Source organism: Schistocerca americana, chromosome 2 (genome assembly GCF_021461395.2).
Source record: "Schistocerca americana isolate TAMUIC-IGC-003095 chromosome 2, iqSchAmer2.1, whole genome shotgun sequence".
NCBI lineage: Eukaryota > Metazoa > Arthropoda > Insecta > Orthoptera > Acrididae > Schistocerca > Schistocerca americana.
In genome coordinates, this window is record NC_060120.1 from 1,004,479,661 (window position 1) to 1,004,495,937 (window position 16,277).

Sequence of the window (16,277 nt, forward strand, 5' to 3'; positions counted from 1 at the left end):
TAGATTTGTGTTAATAATATGTTATAATTATTTATTGAGTTTTATTAAGATGTGTGCAATCATGTTTAATTATGATAAGTATACCTGATTATCTCAGCCAATTCCTAATATTTAATATGAAATTCTAGGGTTACCTGTGGTGGAGTAGATGAATCAGGAATAACTGGCACAGGCACCATTGTTTCTCTTTTATTTCGAGCAGAAGTAACAATTCCCAGAGTTGGGGGATCCTTAATCAGTGTAAATATACCACCCTGAGAACAAAAAAATGTAAACAGTGAGTAATATTTCCAAATTTCTCAAGGACAAAATCAAGAGTGATGAACAGAGAACACTGAACTGAAGTAATTTATAGCCCACAAGACTGTTACCGTCATCCTCAACCTTAAGTAATGTGGCAATCCTGTCAACAGGTAAAGGCAGAGTAAGGAAGAGAGAGAGAGAGAGAGAGAGAGAGAGAGAGAGAGAGAGAGAGAGAGAGCAATGTAGCTGTTTTAGTAAGTGAAAACCCAACTTTAAGGTGTACAAGATATTACATTGTGTGAATGTATACGTTTTTACCATAAGCTTCAGTACGGTGACTAGATGACCCATATTTTACAGGATCATCCACTATTTAGCTTAAGTGTCCCATTGTCCTGACAAAATGTCTATGGGATGTACAGGGTGATAATAATTAAACTTTCAAATCACTGTAAAAATAACACCACTGGTCACAAAGATGTCAAATTGCAACGGAATATTATTGGAGAAGGGGGAAAACGTATGGCAGAAGAAAACAAATAGTGTTAAAATTGATCAATAGATGGCACTGTATGCATCAAAATATGTAAATGAAAACACCTGCCATGCGCACGACTCGTTGAAGTTGGTGTAAACATGCTGCAGATACAGCTTTTCCTCCTTTCACGTCTGCAATGTTCGCCATGGCTGTCTCAATGCAGGATCACACGCTGCTTGTAAAGCTGCATCACAAGAATGATGACGTGCACACAACACACTGCAGAAGTTCCATACACTGAAGGGTTTGAAGGATGGCTTTGGTCTGATGACTGCCTTGGGTCTGGAGAAAATGATTCGGAAATTCAAAAAGATGGTTTCTTTTGGTGTGCAACCTGATAGAGGGAGGAAACAAATTGATTTGATGTTAATGGAAGCAGTGGCACAGTAATGCAGGAGGAGACAAATGCTGGTGGGCAAACATGTAGTGCACAGAGAATTGCCCGAACATTGGACACACCCATGAGCACAGTGCGTAAAATCCTATGAAACATCCTTCTTTGCTATCCATTCAAAATTAGCCATGTGCACGAGTTGCTTCCTGTTGACATGCCAGCAAGAGAGACCTTTGCTTTAGAATTTCTTGCTTGCATGGAAGTGGACAATGATTGGCCATGGAAGATTTTGTGGACAGATGAAGCCCACTTCTATCTGACAGGATATCTCAATACACAGAGCTGTCAAATATGGGCAACGGAAAATCCACATGCAAATCAACCAGTACCACTTCATCCTGAAAAGGACACTGTGTGGTGCGGGCTTATGGCATCATTTACCATAGCGCCACATTTTTTCAAAGAGACAGGTGCTTCTGGTCCTGTTACCTATACCATCACTGGTAAGCGCTACGAGTGTCTTTTGCACAACTATGTCATTCCAGCTCTCCAACAGCATGGATGTGTGGATGGGACCATTTTTATGCACGTTGGCACACATCCACACATTGCAAATCCATTTAAGCAGCTGCTGAAACACCATTTCGAAACTGCTAGAATTATCAGCCACCATTTCACTACAGCCTGGCCATCCCAATCACCTGATCTTAATCTGTGTGAATTCTGGCTGTGGGGCTATCTGAAAGATGTTGTGTTCAGTGTTCTGATTGCAAACTTAGCTGCATTGAAGGCATGCTTTGCGCAACACACTCTGAATGTGACCCCAGATACACTTTGATTAGTTGTGGAACATGCTGTTTCTCAATTTCAAATTGTTGCAGAAAATGGTGGACAGCATATTGAACATGTTTTGCGCCAGTTACATGGAAATTAGTAATCCGATTTGACTTTGACTGATGCTTTTTATGCAGTTTTTGGCATCAGGCCAATTAAAAACCAATGTTATTGATGTCTTTTATGTGGGTTTTGGCCTCAGGACAGTTAAAAACTGATGTGATTGATGCTTTTTATGCTGTTTTTTGCCTCAGGACAATTAAAAACCAATGTGGGTAATGTTTTTTATGCGATTTTTGGCCTCAGGACAATTAACCGATTTTTCCCATCTGATGTGATATGACCTTGTCATGGTGGATGGGCTTACGTAACTAACAGTATCACACCTGTACACCCATGCACACTGAGTTGTACAGTTAGTTTAACGGCAAACATACACATTAGGCATTATTGTATGATTCATTTGTCATTTGTGGTTGACCACTATTAAATTATGATGCTTACAGCACCATATATTGCTACATTTTGTAACTATGTATTTTTCTTATGCCACACATCTCTGATAATATGCTGTTGCAATTTGGCATCACTCTGACCAGGGCTGTTATTTCAACAGCAGCTTGAAAGTTTAACTTTAATCATAATCACCCTGTACATATTCCTGTATTTCATTAACAGTCCTCTATATTTTGAAATAGTGTGTTTTTAAGTTACATGCAGCATAACCAAAGTAAGAGCAAATGTGATTATACCCAAAGAATAAAGAAAATACAATGTTTGATTAAACCAAACTGAACAAAATCTATATGCTGCAAGAATTTGCAGCTAATTACTGTGTTTGTGTTAACTCTATCTTGCGTGAATACTACTGCAGAAAGAGTGTTATCTATCACACTATTTATGAAATAAAAAGAAGAGGTCTACTGCTGAAGCCATTATGTAAATAGTTGTAACTAAGATTAAACAATGGAAAAGCCAGAATGTAATAATGACAATATTATGAAAAGGATATATATATAAAAACAAAGATGATGTAACTTACCAAACAAAAGTGCTGGCATGTTGATAGACACACAAACAAACGCAACATACACACAAAATTCAAGCTTTTGCAACCAATGGTTGCTTCATCAGGAAAGAGGGAAGGAGAGGGAAAGACGAAAGGATGTGGGTTTTAAGGGAGAGGGTAAGGAGTCATTCCAATCCCGGGAGCGGAAAGACTTACCTTAGGGGGAAAAAAGGACGGGTATACACTCGCACACACACACACATATCCATCTGCATGTACACAGACACAAGCAGACATTTGTAAAGGCAAAGAGTTTGGGCAGAGATGTCAGTCGAGGCGGAAGTACAGAGGCAAAGATGTTGTTGAATGACAGGTGAGGTATGAGCGGCGGCAACTTGAAATTAGCGGAGGTTGAGCCCTGGTGGGTAATGAGAAGAGAGAATATACTGAAGGGAAAGTTCCCATCTCCGGAGTTCTGACAGGATGGTGTTAGTGGGAAGTATCCAGATAACCTGGACGGTGTAACACTGTGCCAAGATGTGCTGGCCGTGCACCAAGGCATGTTTGGCCACAGGGTGATCCTCATTACCAACAAACACTGTCTGCCTGTGTCCATTCATGTGAATGGACAGTTTGTTGCTGGTCATTCCCACATAGAAAGCTTCACAGTGTAGGCAGGTCAGTTGGTAAATCACGTGGGTGCTTTCACACGTGGCTCTGCCTTTGATCGTGTACACCTTTCGGGTTACAGGACTGGATTAGGTGGTGGTGGGAGGGTGCACGGGACATATTTTACACCGGGGGCAATTACAAGGGTAGGAGCCAGAGGGTAGGGAAGGTGGTTTGGGGATTTCATAGGGATGAACCAAGAGGTTACGAAGGTTAGGTGGACAGCAGAAAGACACTCTTGGTGTCCACCGTCCGCCGTCCACCTAAACTGTAGGGAAGGGACCGTTTGATATGGAATGGGTGGCAGCTGTCATAATGGAGGTGCTGTTGCTTATTAGTGGGTTTGATGTGGATGGATGTGTGAAGCTGGCCATTGGACAGATGGAGGTCAATGTTGAGGAATGTGGCATGGGATTTGGAGTAGGACCAGGTGAATCTGATGGAACCAAAGGAGTTGAGGCTGGAGAGGAAATTCTGGAATTCTTCTTCACTGTGAATCCAGATCATGAAAATGTCATCAATAAATCTATACCAGACTTTGGGTTGGCAGGCTTGGGTAACCAAGAAGGCTTCCTCTAAGTGACTCATTAATAGGTTGGTGTACAAGGGGGCCATTCTGGTACCCGTGGCTGTTCCCTTTAATTGTTGGTATGTCTGGCTTTCAAAAGTGAAGAAGTTGTGGGTTAGGATATTTGTGTATAAGGAAGTGGCATCAATAGTTACAAGGATGGTTTCTGGAGGTAACAGATTGGGTAAGGATTCCAGGCGTTCGAGAAAGTGGTTGGTGTCTTTGATGTCTTTAATTACATACAGGCTATGAACTGTTGGTATTTTAAATTCTTTAAACAAATTTCTGCAGGACTGTCTGGCACATTTCTTTCCCATAATTCTAAGTGCCTTCTTTTGTGGAATAAGTACGCTTTTCATATTACCTTTACTGCTAGATCTCCATACCTCTATCCTGTAGCTTAGATGGGATTCAAATAGTGCAATATATATTTGTCTCAGGGTGGTAATGTCACAAAGGGGTGTCAGTTTTCTTAGGGCATATATGGTAGTAGATGGCTTTTTGCAAATATCATTTACATGATCAGAATAGTTTAATTCTGTGTCAAATGTCAGGCCAAGAAATTTGGTCACGTATTCTTTTTTAATGTATTCATCACCCATTAAAATTTGGTTTTCATGAGTTTTTTGCCTCCCAAGATCAAATTCAATATAGACAGATTTATTTGCTTTTAATTTTAGATTGTTTTCATTAAAATACTGCAAAATTATGCGTGCTGCAGTATTGAATTCCACTTCGAGCTGCGAATAGCTTGGATTGTGGCATATTAACGTGGTATCATTAGCATATGAGATAACTGTAGTGGGATTTGTTGTAGACTGAATCCTATACCATTTTTATAATGATGAGATACAATGATGCTAAATAAATTAACATAAATAATAAAAAGAAGTGTTCTGAATATTGACCCCTGTGGCAAACCAAAATTAATGTTAGTGGTGTTTGATTTGTATGCTACCTTTGTTGTGCTAATAGGCACAAACTGCTTCCTATTTGTCAAGCAGGGTCTAATCAGATTATGGGCTGTGCCTTGAATGCCATAGTTCCACAGTTTGTTCAGCAATATGATCATATCAACACAGTCAAAAGCTTTTTGTAAATCTAGAAAGACGCCAAAAACATGTTCTTTATTATCTATTGCTTGAGTGACATCTTCGATTACGTTGGACGCTGCTGTAATGGTGGATGACCACTTCACAAACCCATACTGCCCCTTAGAAATCATTTTTTTGCTTACCAGAAAGTTCCAGATTCTTATATATATTACTTTCTCAAAGATTTAGGATATTATTGGAAGAACAGATATGAGTTGAAAATTTTCTACTAGATTTCTTTTTCCTTTTTTAAAAATAGGCAGAATTTGAGCAATTTTCAACTTTTCTGGAAATAGGTCATCTTCCATATGAAAGTTGATAATTGCTGATAAAGGTGATGCAGTTTTATGAATACATTTCTTAAGAGTGTCCAGACTTAGACCACCATATCCTGCTGAATGAGAATTCTTCAAGCCACTAACAATTTTAATTATTTCTTCTCCATTTGTTGCTGTCAAAAATATACTATCCTGACACTGGTGTTCTTCTGAATTTGTATTTGTGATTTTTAAGCTGATTGTTTATGCTGGAGCCAACAGAGGCAAAGTTATTCTTAAATAGATCTGCTACCTTATTCTGATCAGTTTCTATTGTGTCATTTATCAGCAAATGATTTTCAGTTGTATGTTTCCCAGAATTTCTCTATTTACTAGTTACCATGATGTTTTGGAAATATTATTTGAGTTTTGAATGGTCTTGCGGTTCTAGGCACTGCAGTCCGGAATGGCGGGACTGCTACTGTCGCAGGTTCGAATCCTGCCTCGGGCATGGATGTGTGTGATGTCTTTAGGATAGTTAGGTTTAAGTAGTTCTAAGTTCTAGGGGACTGATGACCTAAGATATTAAGTCCCATAGTGCTCAGAGCCATTTGAACCATTTGAGTTTTGAATGAGACTTTCGAAATGTTTCTGTTTTTCAGAAATTACGAGGTCCGTGTAGTATTTCTCGTACTTTTTGAACTCTTCTTTTAATTTTTTATTGCTCAAGTCAGTTAACATAACATTATCATACCATCTTAGTTTTTCTGCAGCCTCAGTGACTGAACTGAATATCGAGTTTCGGGTTATGGCTTGTGATTGAATTATCTTTTTTATTAATGGGCATGCTTGGTTGAGAATGTAGTATAGTTCACTTGAGAATTTGCCATAACTATAATGTGTCATTAGAATACTGTTCCAATCCACATTCCTTTCGTGTTATTCGAATGAGTTATGTTTTGGTCTATATTCATCATAATGTATCTGTAGCAACTGTGTGTAAGAACCTTTTTTATGTTCATACCTAGTTCTACTGTGTGCTGGTCTGACAAAGCATTTATAATAACACAACCTGAGCATACATATGTAAAGTAATGTAGAAGTAATTACCACAGCTGTCAGCTTGAGTAGGTTAGTGCTAGCCATAATGTGAAGTTAGTGTATTTTACAGAAATAGTGGTTGCTTCTGCCTGTTAATGTATAACATGACTTCTTTCACATCCCAGGAGGCCCTCCTTCAAGGTGGGACTGATGGGGACACAATATGTGAATGGAAGAATTTTGTCTACCATACTTGAATACAGTTCAGTATAAAATCTAATTTCAAATTTTTTAAGTGACCATCCACATCGACTACTGTTTTCTACACATTAAAATACATTCAACTGCTCTGATATTTGAATAGCTATTATGGTAACTTCATTGCCTAACTTAATTTTGGGGGTGTTTATTGGCTGCCAGTTGCAATAAGAAGCTCAGATTTGATAGCAGTCCATATGGCCTCAGATTTCTTGTTGTGTTTTGGGAAGGCATCTTCATTTGTAATAACTGTTACTGGCCACAGCACTCTTTAAAAACCTGTAACATTTGTATACCTAGTAAAATTGGGATGTATATTATATTTTAGTTTATTGTGTCATTGTCTTTTCTTTGCTCTGGATGCATTCATGTGGTAGTCCAATTCAGTTATTCCTCCTCTTTTTATGGCATACTCATTCAAAAGAATCAAAAAATTATCTGCAAACCTGATAAATGGTTTTGAAAATGACATTGTATTGTGCACATATAATTACCATGAGTAAGTTAGGTGATTAGCAAAATTTTTTACATTAGAAAGAAAAGAATAGCAAAAAACGAAATTACAATCTGACAGAGCTAGCAGCAGACAGACAAAAATATACAAAAGTTGTCAAATGCACTAACTTTCATAGTTATGGAGTTTCTTTGTCTGCCTAAAGGGAGAGAATATAATTGGAGGAAATGGAAATGTACCAGATTCAACTAGGAAAGCAATCCAGAATTATGGATAAAAAAAAAAAAAAAAAAAAAAAAAAAAAAAAAAACAATAGGTGAAAAGGAAAAACCAAATCAACAGATATCAACTGACATGTGAGAGATAAAGTATAGCCATATTAGGAAAGAAATTCTAAACAAAACAGAACTGGTCAGATACAGAAAGAAAACAAGGTGGAATAATAGAGGGGGAGAACAACAGTAACCATAAAATATAGACAAGAGATGGAAAGGAAAAAAAGTTATATATATTGATGTGGTGGTAGTAATGAAATTAAAATAAGGAATATGTCAAAGGGAAAGGAAGATATAAATAAGCAACAGAGATTAATGAAAGTTGGTACATGGTTGCAGAGCAAATTCCCATCTATAGGGTTCTGAGTCACTGATGGTACAATCAGAATAAATTTCACTGTGAAGTAGACATCATCAGCATGTCTATGGTGTTGTGGGTTATTACAGTGAAATGACAACCCTTAGCTGCTTACAGGCATTGACATACGTCAACGGGGACAGATGAAAATGTGTGCCCCAACCGGGACTCGAACCCGGGATCTCCTGCTTACATGGCAGATGCTCTATCCATCTGAGCCACCGAGGACACAGAGGATAGTGTGACTGCAGGGACTTATCTCTGGCACACCTCACACAACACCCACATTCTCTATGTATTGTCCCGTACTACATTCGTAGTGCCCCCTCCCATTATATTCATTACTCACGGCGTGTTGCCGATTCCCGTAAGAGTTCGGGCACTGTTTGTGGATCCGCACAGAAGAAGAAGATGGTCAAGTGGCTGGTGAGCCTTAACTATATATATATATACTAAGATGGTATCTGTTCTTTCGGACATGACCGAAAGGCGTTTACATACATCAATGGGGACAGATTAAAATGTGTGCCCCGACCGGGACTCGAACCTGGGACCTCCTGCTTACATGGCAGACACTCTATCCATCTGAGCCACCAAGGACGCAGAGGATAGTGCGACTGCAGGGACATCTCTGGCACGCCTCCTGTGACAATCACGCTCTCATCGTATTGTCCTGCACTACATTCATAGTGCCCCCGCCCATTATACTCATTACTCGCGGCACGTTGCCGATTCCTGTAAGAGTTCGGGCACTGTTGGTGCATCCGCACAGAAGAAGAAGATGGTCAAGTGGCCAGTGAGCCTTAACTATATGTATGTCCAAAAGAACAGATACCATCTTAGCATATATATAGTTGTGGGTTATGTTTTGAGACGAGGTATTATGGGTTACCAGTGCAGAATACATTCTGTATTCTTAATGGAGGCTTTTGAACATTACATCAACATAAAAAACTGCAAACAATGTTGAACATCATTTAAGACATAATATGAATGTGTATCACCCCCTTTCCTTCCTCCATCATACCTCTAATCTCTAAATTTTATTAACATACTGTTTGATAATTAACTGAAGATGTATACTTTTTTCTTTTCTATCAGTTCAATATAATTATGTTGAGAGAACTGTAAATACCTGTAAAATGCTTAAAACAGCCATATAAGCCAGAAATGCCATTGCGACATCCTTAGCTGTGATACGCTTTTCGTGACCCTCTTCTAGCCTGAAATGAAATTAGAACACTGAGAAATTTTTTCTTTGGTTTACAATATTTCATCTTTATAATCAAAACACAATTAACAATTTAAAGCTACTAAATTTTATTTCCATGAGATGGAGGTAACAAGAAAATTGGTATTAAATGGGTAGATGGGTATATTAGTGGGTACTGAATACTGTCAGCCTTATCCTTGTAAAAATGAATCACTTCAAAAGTTTCCCCTAATATTTGAAGACCAATTATCATTTTTAAAAATTATATCTACACTCTCATGTATCTGGGACCTGTTATTAAAAGTAAATTTGTATTCAATTCGAAGGTTGGTTTGAACACAGTTGTCTGTTACTAGGCTTGGTCCTATTAGAGACGGTTTCATTTTCCTTCCTCTGGCATTTGAGCTGACTTAACCAGACAATATAGCAGATCTGCATATTTCAGATTAATCAAAGAAGTGATAACTGATAGAAAAATCATAGGACCAACTGCATATTAAAACTGAGGCTTTTGGCACAGATCCATTAAAACACAATGCCTATTATAAATAAACAAATAAATGAAAATCAAAATAAAAAGACAACTATCAAATTATGGTCTGCGTAGTTCAATATAACTAAATGAACAATATATAAAAGCTTTTTACTGATGAAAAATGCAGTAGATAACATTTAGAAGTGAAAAGTCTTGTTTTTATAAGCTTTGTTGCTAAGAGGTAAATGCAAAAAATGTGCTAACTAATATGTATGCTTTCCCCTTATGAGGAATGCAATCATAATTAAAATCAGAATAATGACAGTGATGAGGAATGTTCTTACTTAGGTTGAAAAATACCTCCTATGATTTCTGTGTTCATTAGCACATTATGATATAATATATAACCTCTCTCTTTATGACAAGCCACAGTGCCCTATAGGCACATGTAGAAGTCTTTGTGTTTTCAAAGAAACAGCATCAGTTCTTTTCTGTCAATGTTAAGGTGGCCTTGGTTATTTATTTATTTTAGTCTCAAGAATCGGGCATTGTACAATGTACAAAACATATAGAACAAGTCATGTACATACAAATACAAAAATGCAGCAGAGAAACATTATAAGGTACAATAGTAAGCCATAATAACAAAATTGTGTACAGCAGTTCAATAGGAACTGTGTAACTTATGTTTCAGCCTTATACACTACAATTCTGCAATACTGTAACATTTGAAGTAATAATAATTATAATGCAGTACTAACAATAAGAATGATTAAGATTCAAGTGGATTTAATGCAAACTGATCTTTAGACATTCATCAACTGAATGAGAAGTGTTTGTAAGTAAAATGTTCTTAAATTTATTCAAATATGTATCCATCATGACGAGTAAAATCAGTGTTTTTATTTCTTGTCTTTTTTCCTCTTATATTTGTTGATATTTAACAGAATTTTCTCATTTCTTCTGGCTTTATTTAACTTTCAATTTTAATTTTCAGTCTCAACATAACATTATTTAGGTGTGCAGCAATACAGCTTTTATATATATTTAGTGCTTTAATTACCTAACCATACGTTGGATTTAATCATGCGAGGAGGATGTAATTTCAGACAATTGGGCCAAAAAGGTGCTATTCACAATCATATTAATAATATAAAATGATTTACTTTGCTTATAGTAATGAAATAGTGTACCAATGTGTATCTGCCTTAAAAATGTGTTTAATGGATAACTATCAATTGTTTGAGATACAATAAGTTTTGTGTACTTTTATCAGATTTAGTTTTTGGGTCATCACACATCTTCAAATTCACCTAATCAAGTATATAAAAAATGGCAATTTAGTTTTTTGGTCATCACACATCTTCAAACTCACCTAATCTGGTATATAAAAAATGGCAATTTTAAAATCTTGCCCCCTATTTGATGAATTTCAGTGGACACTCATGATGCTTCTCTTCGATTTCTGAAGTTTTGTTTGGGGACTCAGTGGTTATCTCACATATAACAGTCTTCCTGTTGTTCTAGCTACCCCACTGAGCCATTTACTCTTGGGTCTCATCTTTCTAACAAAGTTTTTCTGTACACTCTCTCACAGTTGGCCATATTTCTGCGCATTTGCCATTAATTTTCTTGCCTCTTCCCATTTTTATCTTGTGCAAGGACTGCAAACCTATTTCTGATATTGACACTAAATTTCTGATACATACAACACATAAGAAGAATGTCATGTATGTTAGCTAGTTCTACATCTACATCTACAGTTGCACCCTTACTCTGCAAAGTGCTGAGAAGTGCACGACAGAAGGTAAGTCCCATTGTAGTAATTATTAGTGTTTTTTCCCATTCCATCTATGTATGGATCATTGGAAGAATGATTGTTTGAATGCCTGTGTGTGTGATGTAGTTATTCTAATCTTGTCTTCACAATCCGTACGTGAGTGATATGTAAGGTGTTGTAGTATATTCGTAGAGTCATCATTTAAGCCCATTCTTGGAACTTTGTTAATAGACCTTCTCAGGATAGTTTAGTCTATCTTCAAGAGTCTGGCAGTTCAGTTTCTACAGGATCACTGTTACATGATCCCAGGGGTCAAACAAACCTGTAACCATTCATGCTGACCATCTCTGTATACATTCAATATCCCCTGTTAGTCCTATTTGATATGGATCCCACTCACTTGAGCAATATCCCAGACAGAGTCACACAAATGATTTATAAACAGTATCCTCTGTATACTGACCGCTCTTACCCAGTATTCTACCAATAAATTGAAGTCTACCACCTGTTTTACCCACAACAGAACCTATGTGATCATTCCATTTCATAGCCCTACAAAGTATTTTTATATCCCTACAGGTATCTGTATGAGTTGGCCAATTCCAACTGTGACTCACTGACATTATAGTCATAGAAGACTACCTTTTTTCATTTGATTCAAAGAGCGAAATGCTGATTTGGGTCACTTCCTAATTACTGTAAACTAAAACTGGGGACACGCTACAGAAGCTTAAAAAAACATTATGGATGTTGTTGTTACTAATGAAAAGAAGGATACAGATGCATGGATACTTATCTTTTTCCCCCGGTAAGAATGAAAATAGGTGGATGAATTCCTGGGATGATGAGTTGGACACCAAATTATCCAGATTTGAAGGAAATGTTCGGATTATGTAACTCATATTCTGGATGTAGCCAACAAACTTCAGAGCATGGGCGAACTAGTTAATGGTGGACTAACTGCAGTCATTAAGCTGACAGGCTTACCAAAAGTATGTCTGCCTTACTGGATGCGTATAGAGCCCAGGATGATGGATGAAAATTTCACATCAGAAAACATCAAAGAAAAGTCGCTAAATGGAAGTTGGGCAAAGGTGGTGGTGATAGTGCTATATTCACAGAACATTATAAGAAATCACAGTAGGATTTTGCAAAGACAAACAATAAAAGAAAAAAGTTTCAGTTTCTGGAAATGTTATCATTGTAAATATGACTGTTTCAAGAGGCAAGAACCGCCAAAGAAATATGCCAAGGGAGCAGACAAGTCATTATTTTGTGCACTTGATATGTCAGATTTCGACCACAATGAATAGATCATGAATTCTCGTGCATCACCATACATGGGCTTTAGAAAATTGTGGCTTCAAGATTTTGTCAGAAAATTGCAAACAAAAAATTGTGAATTGTGCTAGTAATGTTGTCTTAGTAAGTGAAGGGAAAGGCAATGTTATTGTCAGTTCATCAGCTGTATCTTCAGACAGAAAGGTTGTCAAAAATAGACTACACACACACACACACACACACACACACACACACACACACACACACACACACGACTCAGTCATATGTGTGTGTGTGTATCATCTATGTTTTGACAAAGGCCTTGTTGGCGAAAAGCTTATATTGTGACAGACTTTTGGTTGTGCCTATCTGCAATTCAGGTCTCCACTATATGGTGAGTAGCAGCTTTCCTTTTGATATAAGATGTAAGATGTTCAAGCTACTTTGTTCTGGAACAGAGTCAAATAGCATTTATAAACAAAGAAATGCTGAACTTGTGTCAGCTGAGTTTGCTCTAGTTGTTAGAAAAATTAGTGATTCGATCATGTTAGTGCTGGCATTGGACTTAAGTTATGTTTATGAGATAGAGGCATAACGCTGAAGTGTTGTGATTCTTAATCTCTGTACATGTTTAAATCATATGTGCTTGCTAAGATGTTTAAACTTAAAAATTTCATAAGTCTGGAGAACAACGTGCCTTGAGGTGCTTGGCTTGGTGTTTATGGATTTATGTGGCCCCAAGGAGAGGATGTCACTAAGTATGATTAAGTGATCTTTTTTGTAGATGCAAAAAGGCAAACACATAAAGTACATGAAATACATTCTTCTTTTTTAAGAAACCACTATGAGCTACAAAATTTACAAATTTATTATCTAATACTCTTGAATGGGACTTTTGCGGTGAAGATTATTCATTGAATGAGGTATCATTCATTTTAGAGTGGAATGCAAAGAATATATAATTATTATGATATGATACGTATTTAAATGTGTGTAATAGTAACTAATGATGGGAAATTTGGGCTTCTCCCAGAAACAATTTGGCAAAAAGTTTTTATGTTGTAGATATTTTATTTGTGGAAAAGTAGAAAAAATTTAAAATCTCATGGCACATCTGACATGTATTTGTGACATACCATGAGTCATGATGTGGCAGTTGTAAAATGCTGTACTAGAGAATAATTATTCCAGAAAGATATTCCAGTATTTTCTCAGTAGTAGAGAAAAACATCTGATTTTTTCTGTGAGTTTAAAACAGTCAGTGGTGTTAAAGCAGACAGCGGCAGTGAATGTGTATACTCTAAGTTTGATTAATTTCTCTGAGAGAATGTGATTGAGCATTTGATTATTGTTGCAGTGGAAAGGACTAACAGATCAATTTGTGAGATGGCATAGTGTATGTTGTTTGATTCTGGCCTGCCTAAACAATATTGAGCAGAGGCATGCAATGCTGCTGTTTACATGAAGAACTACATTCCTCACAGAGTGCTTAATGATAAGACTCCGCAGATGTGGAAGGGTAAAGTATCTTCTTTGAACCATTTAAAAGTGTTAGGTTACCAAGCTCTTTTTCATATACTAGATCAGAATAGACCAAAGTGGGATGCCAAGGCTAAGGAATTTGTTTTTGTAGACTACAAGTAAATGATGAAATGTTACAGACTAAGTGATACACAGAATTCTAACAAAATTGAGAAAGATGGGAATTTTGTTTTCTGGAGGATGAGTGGAGTGCAGGAGTGGCAGTACCAGGGCACCAGAGGCAAATGAAGACTACTGTATGTTCAGTCTGAGTGAACAGCATGCTGAATGGGGCAAGGCAGGAGTAGTGATGGAAGTCAGCCATACTGGGAGTGACAGTGTAGATTCCAATTAAAATGCAGACTACATGCAGGATGCTCTGTCACTGGTACACATCGAGGATAATGAGACGCTACCAGTGGACCCTGAAGCTCCAGAATATGAAAATCCAGTCAAAAGGTCAGCCCATATACCAAAATCCAAGGACTATGCAGGTTATGTCACCTATTTGGTAAGTGACATTTTCAGTTTGGGAGAAGATCCTGTTATCATGGAGGATGCCACTTCAAAGAGGACAGAAAAGACTGGATAAGTACCATGAAAGAGCAAATAAAGTGTTTTCTGAATAACGGTGTTTGGTAGCCTGTGGACATACCAAAGAGCAAAAGTATTGTAGGTAACAAGTGGGTATTTAAGTTGAAAAGAAGTACAAATGGCACAGCACTCTAGACCTGTTGCTAAGGGATTTACTCAGAAGCTTGGTATAGATTATGATGAAACATTTTCACTAGTTGTGAGATTATTACTCTCAGAGCTGTCATTAGTGTAAATGTAAATCTTGATCCCAACATTAATAATTTTGATGTGAAGACTACTTTTCTGTATGAGGACTTGCACGGAACCATTCTCATGAAGCTGTGGTGTCCCTGGTGCAGAGTGTTCTATCTTTGACTCTTATTTCTGTGGACTGCTTTGTTCTAGTTTTTTCTTGGTGCATAGCTTGTTCTTTTGTCTTTTGCCTTTTTCTTTTTGCCCCCCCCCCACCCCCCCACCACAATGGATCTACCAGCATCTTTTGGTGCAAGTGTGACAGGCCCTATGAACTATGCTTGCGACCACAAATGGACAAATGTACCTACTTTGAATTTGGTTAAAAGCGAACAATTATTTACGCCCGGCCACACTGGTGGCCACCTAACCTTAACCGCCACAACATGGCCACCGCCCAGCATGGGAGTACAACAAGAGCCACAACACAAACAGTGCAAGCCACCTAACGACAACGTGGATGATCTTCCTGTTAAAGATATTGTGGTTCATCCTTCATCTACGGCATTACCTTCAGGTTGCTTTGACGTGCCGACGAAGTTCCAGAACTGTGAATTGAACATTCCTATGCACGGGGTAGCAAATTCTTATATGCCTAGTGTCGCAGCACGCCCCCCACATGTCTCGGCAATGGCAGTCACCTTGACTGTGCTGGTTTCTGCGGCCATTGCACCATGGTTGTACCACGACTGTCTTCCACCTGTTTTCATAATGGCACCAGCCGTTCCACCCAGGCTGACTCCTAGGTCAGCCCCCCCCCCCCCCCCCTCCCCTCATCCCCATGGCTGCGCCATGACTGCCTTCTGCTTGCTGTTGCAATGGCACTGGCCAGTACAACCGTGCTGTGTTCTTCTCCAGGACTGCAGTTTGGACACATGGTGTCAACTTTTACACCAACCCCCTCCACACCATATGCTACATGCAGCCACTGCCCCATGCAGACCTCAGGCGATGCACCATTCACGGCTACTGCACTTTTAATGTCGGAGGTGTCCTGCTCTGCTCGCACAGATCTCCAGCTGCCGGTGCTGCCTTGACATGTGTTATCCAGCTGGTTTCCAAAGCTACCTGGTTTGCATAAATACAATCCAAAAACTTGGTTCGCCTTAGTGGACCACCTCTTGGACATCCATGGCATTTCTGGTGCTGGCGTTTGTTTTGTCTGCCTGATGAACCACATCCACGATACATATGGACCTCATCAGCGATTTGCTCCTCTCATCACTCACCTCGCACAAATATTTGAT

At 38.2% G+C, this 16,277-nt stretch overlaps 1 protein-coding gene and 1 non-coding gene across 3 annotated transcripts in view; both read right to left on the reverse strand.

Moving 5' to 3' along the window:
• The window catches only part of LOC124596221, a 139,299-nt gene that overhangs the window by 79,735 nt on the left and 43,287 nt on the right, over positions 1–16,277 (reverse strand). For both annotated transcript variants that reach the window (XM_047135277.1, XM_047135276.1), the window contains exons 5-6: positions 9,068–9,155; positions 135–254 (exon numbers count right to left, since the gene is read on the reverse strand). In XM_047135277.1, coding sequence (XP_046991233.1) covers positions 135–254; positions 9,068–9,155 — 208 coding nt within the window. The remainder of the gene's footprint in view (positions 1–134; positions 255–9,067; positions 9,156–16,277) is intronic.
• On the reverse strand, positions 8,087–8,160 carry Trnat-ugu. Its single transcript has one exon. It is a non-coding gene; the product is annotated as a tRNA-Thr (tRNA).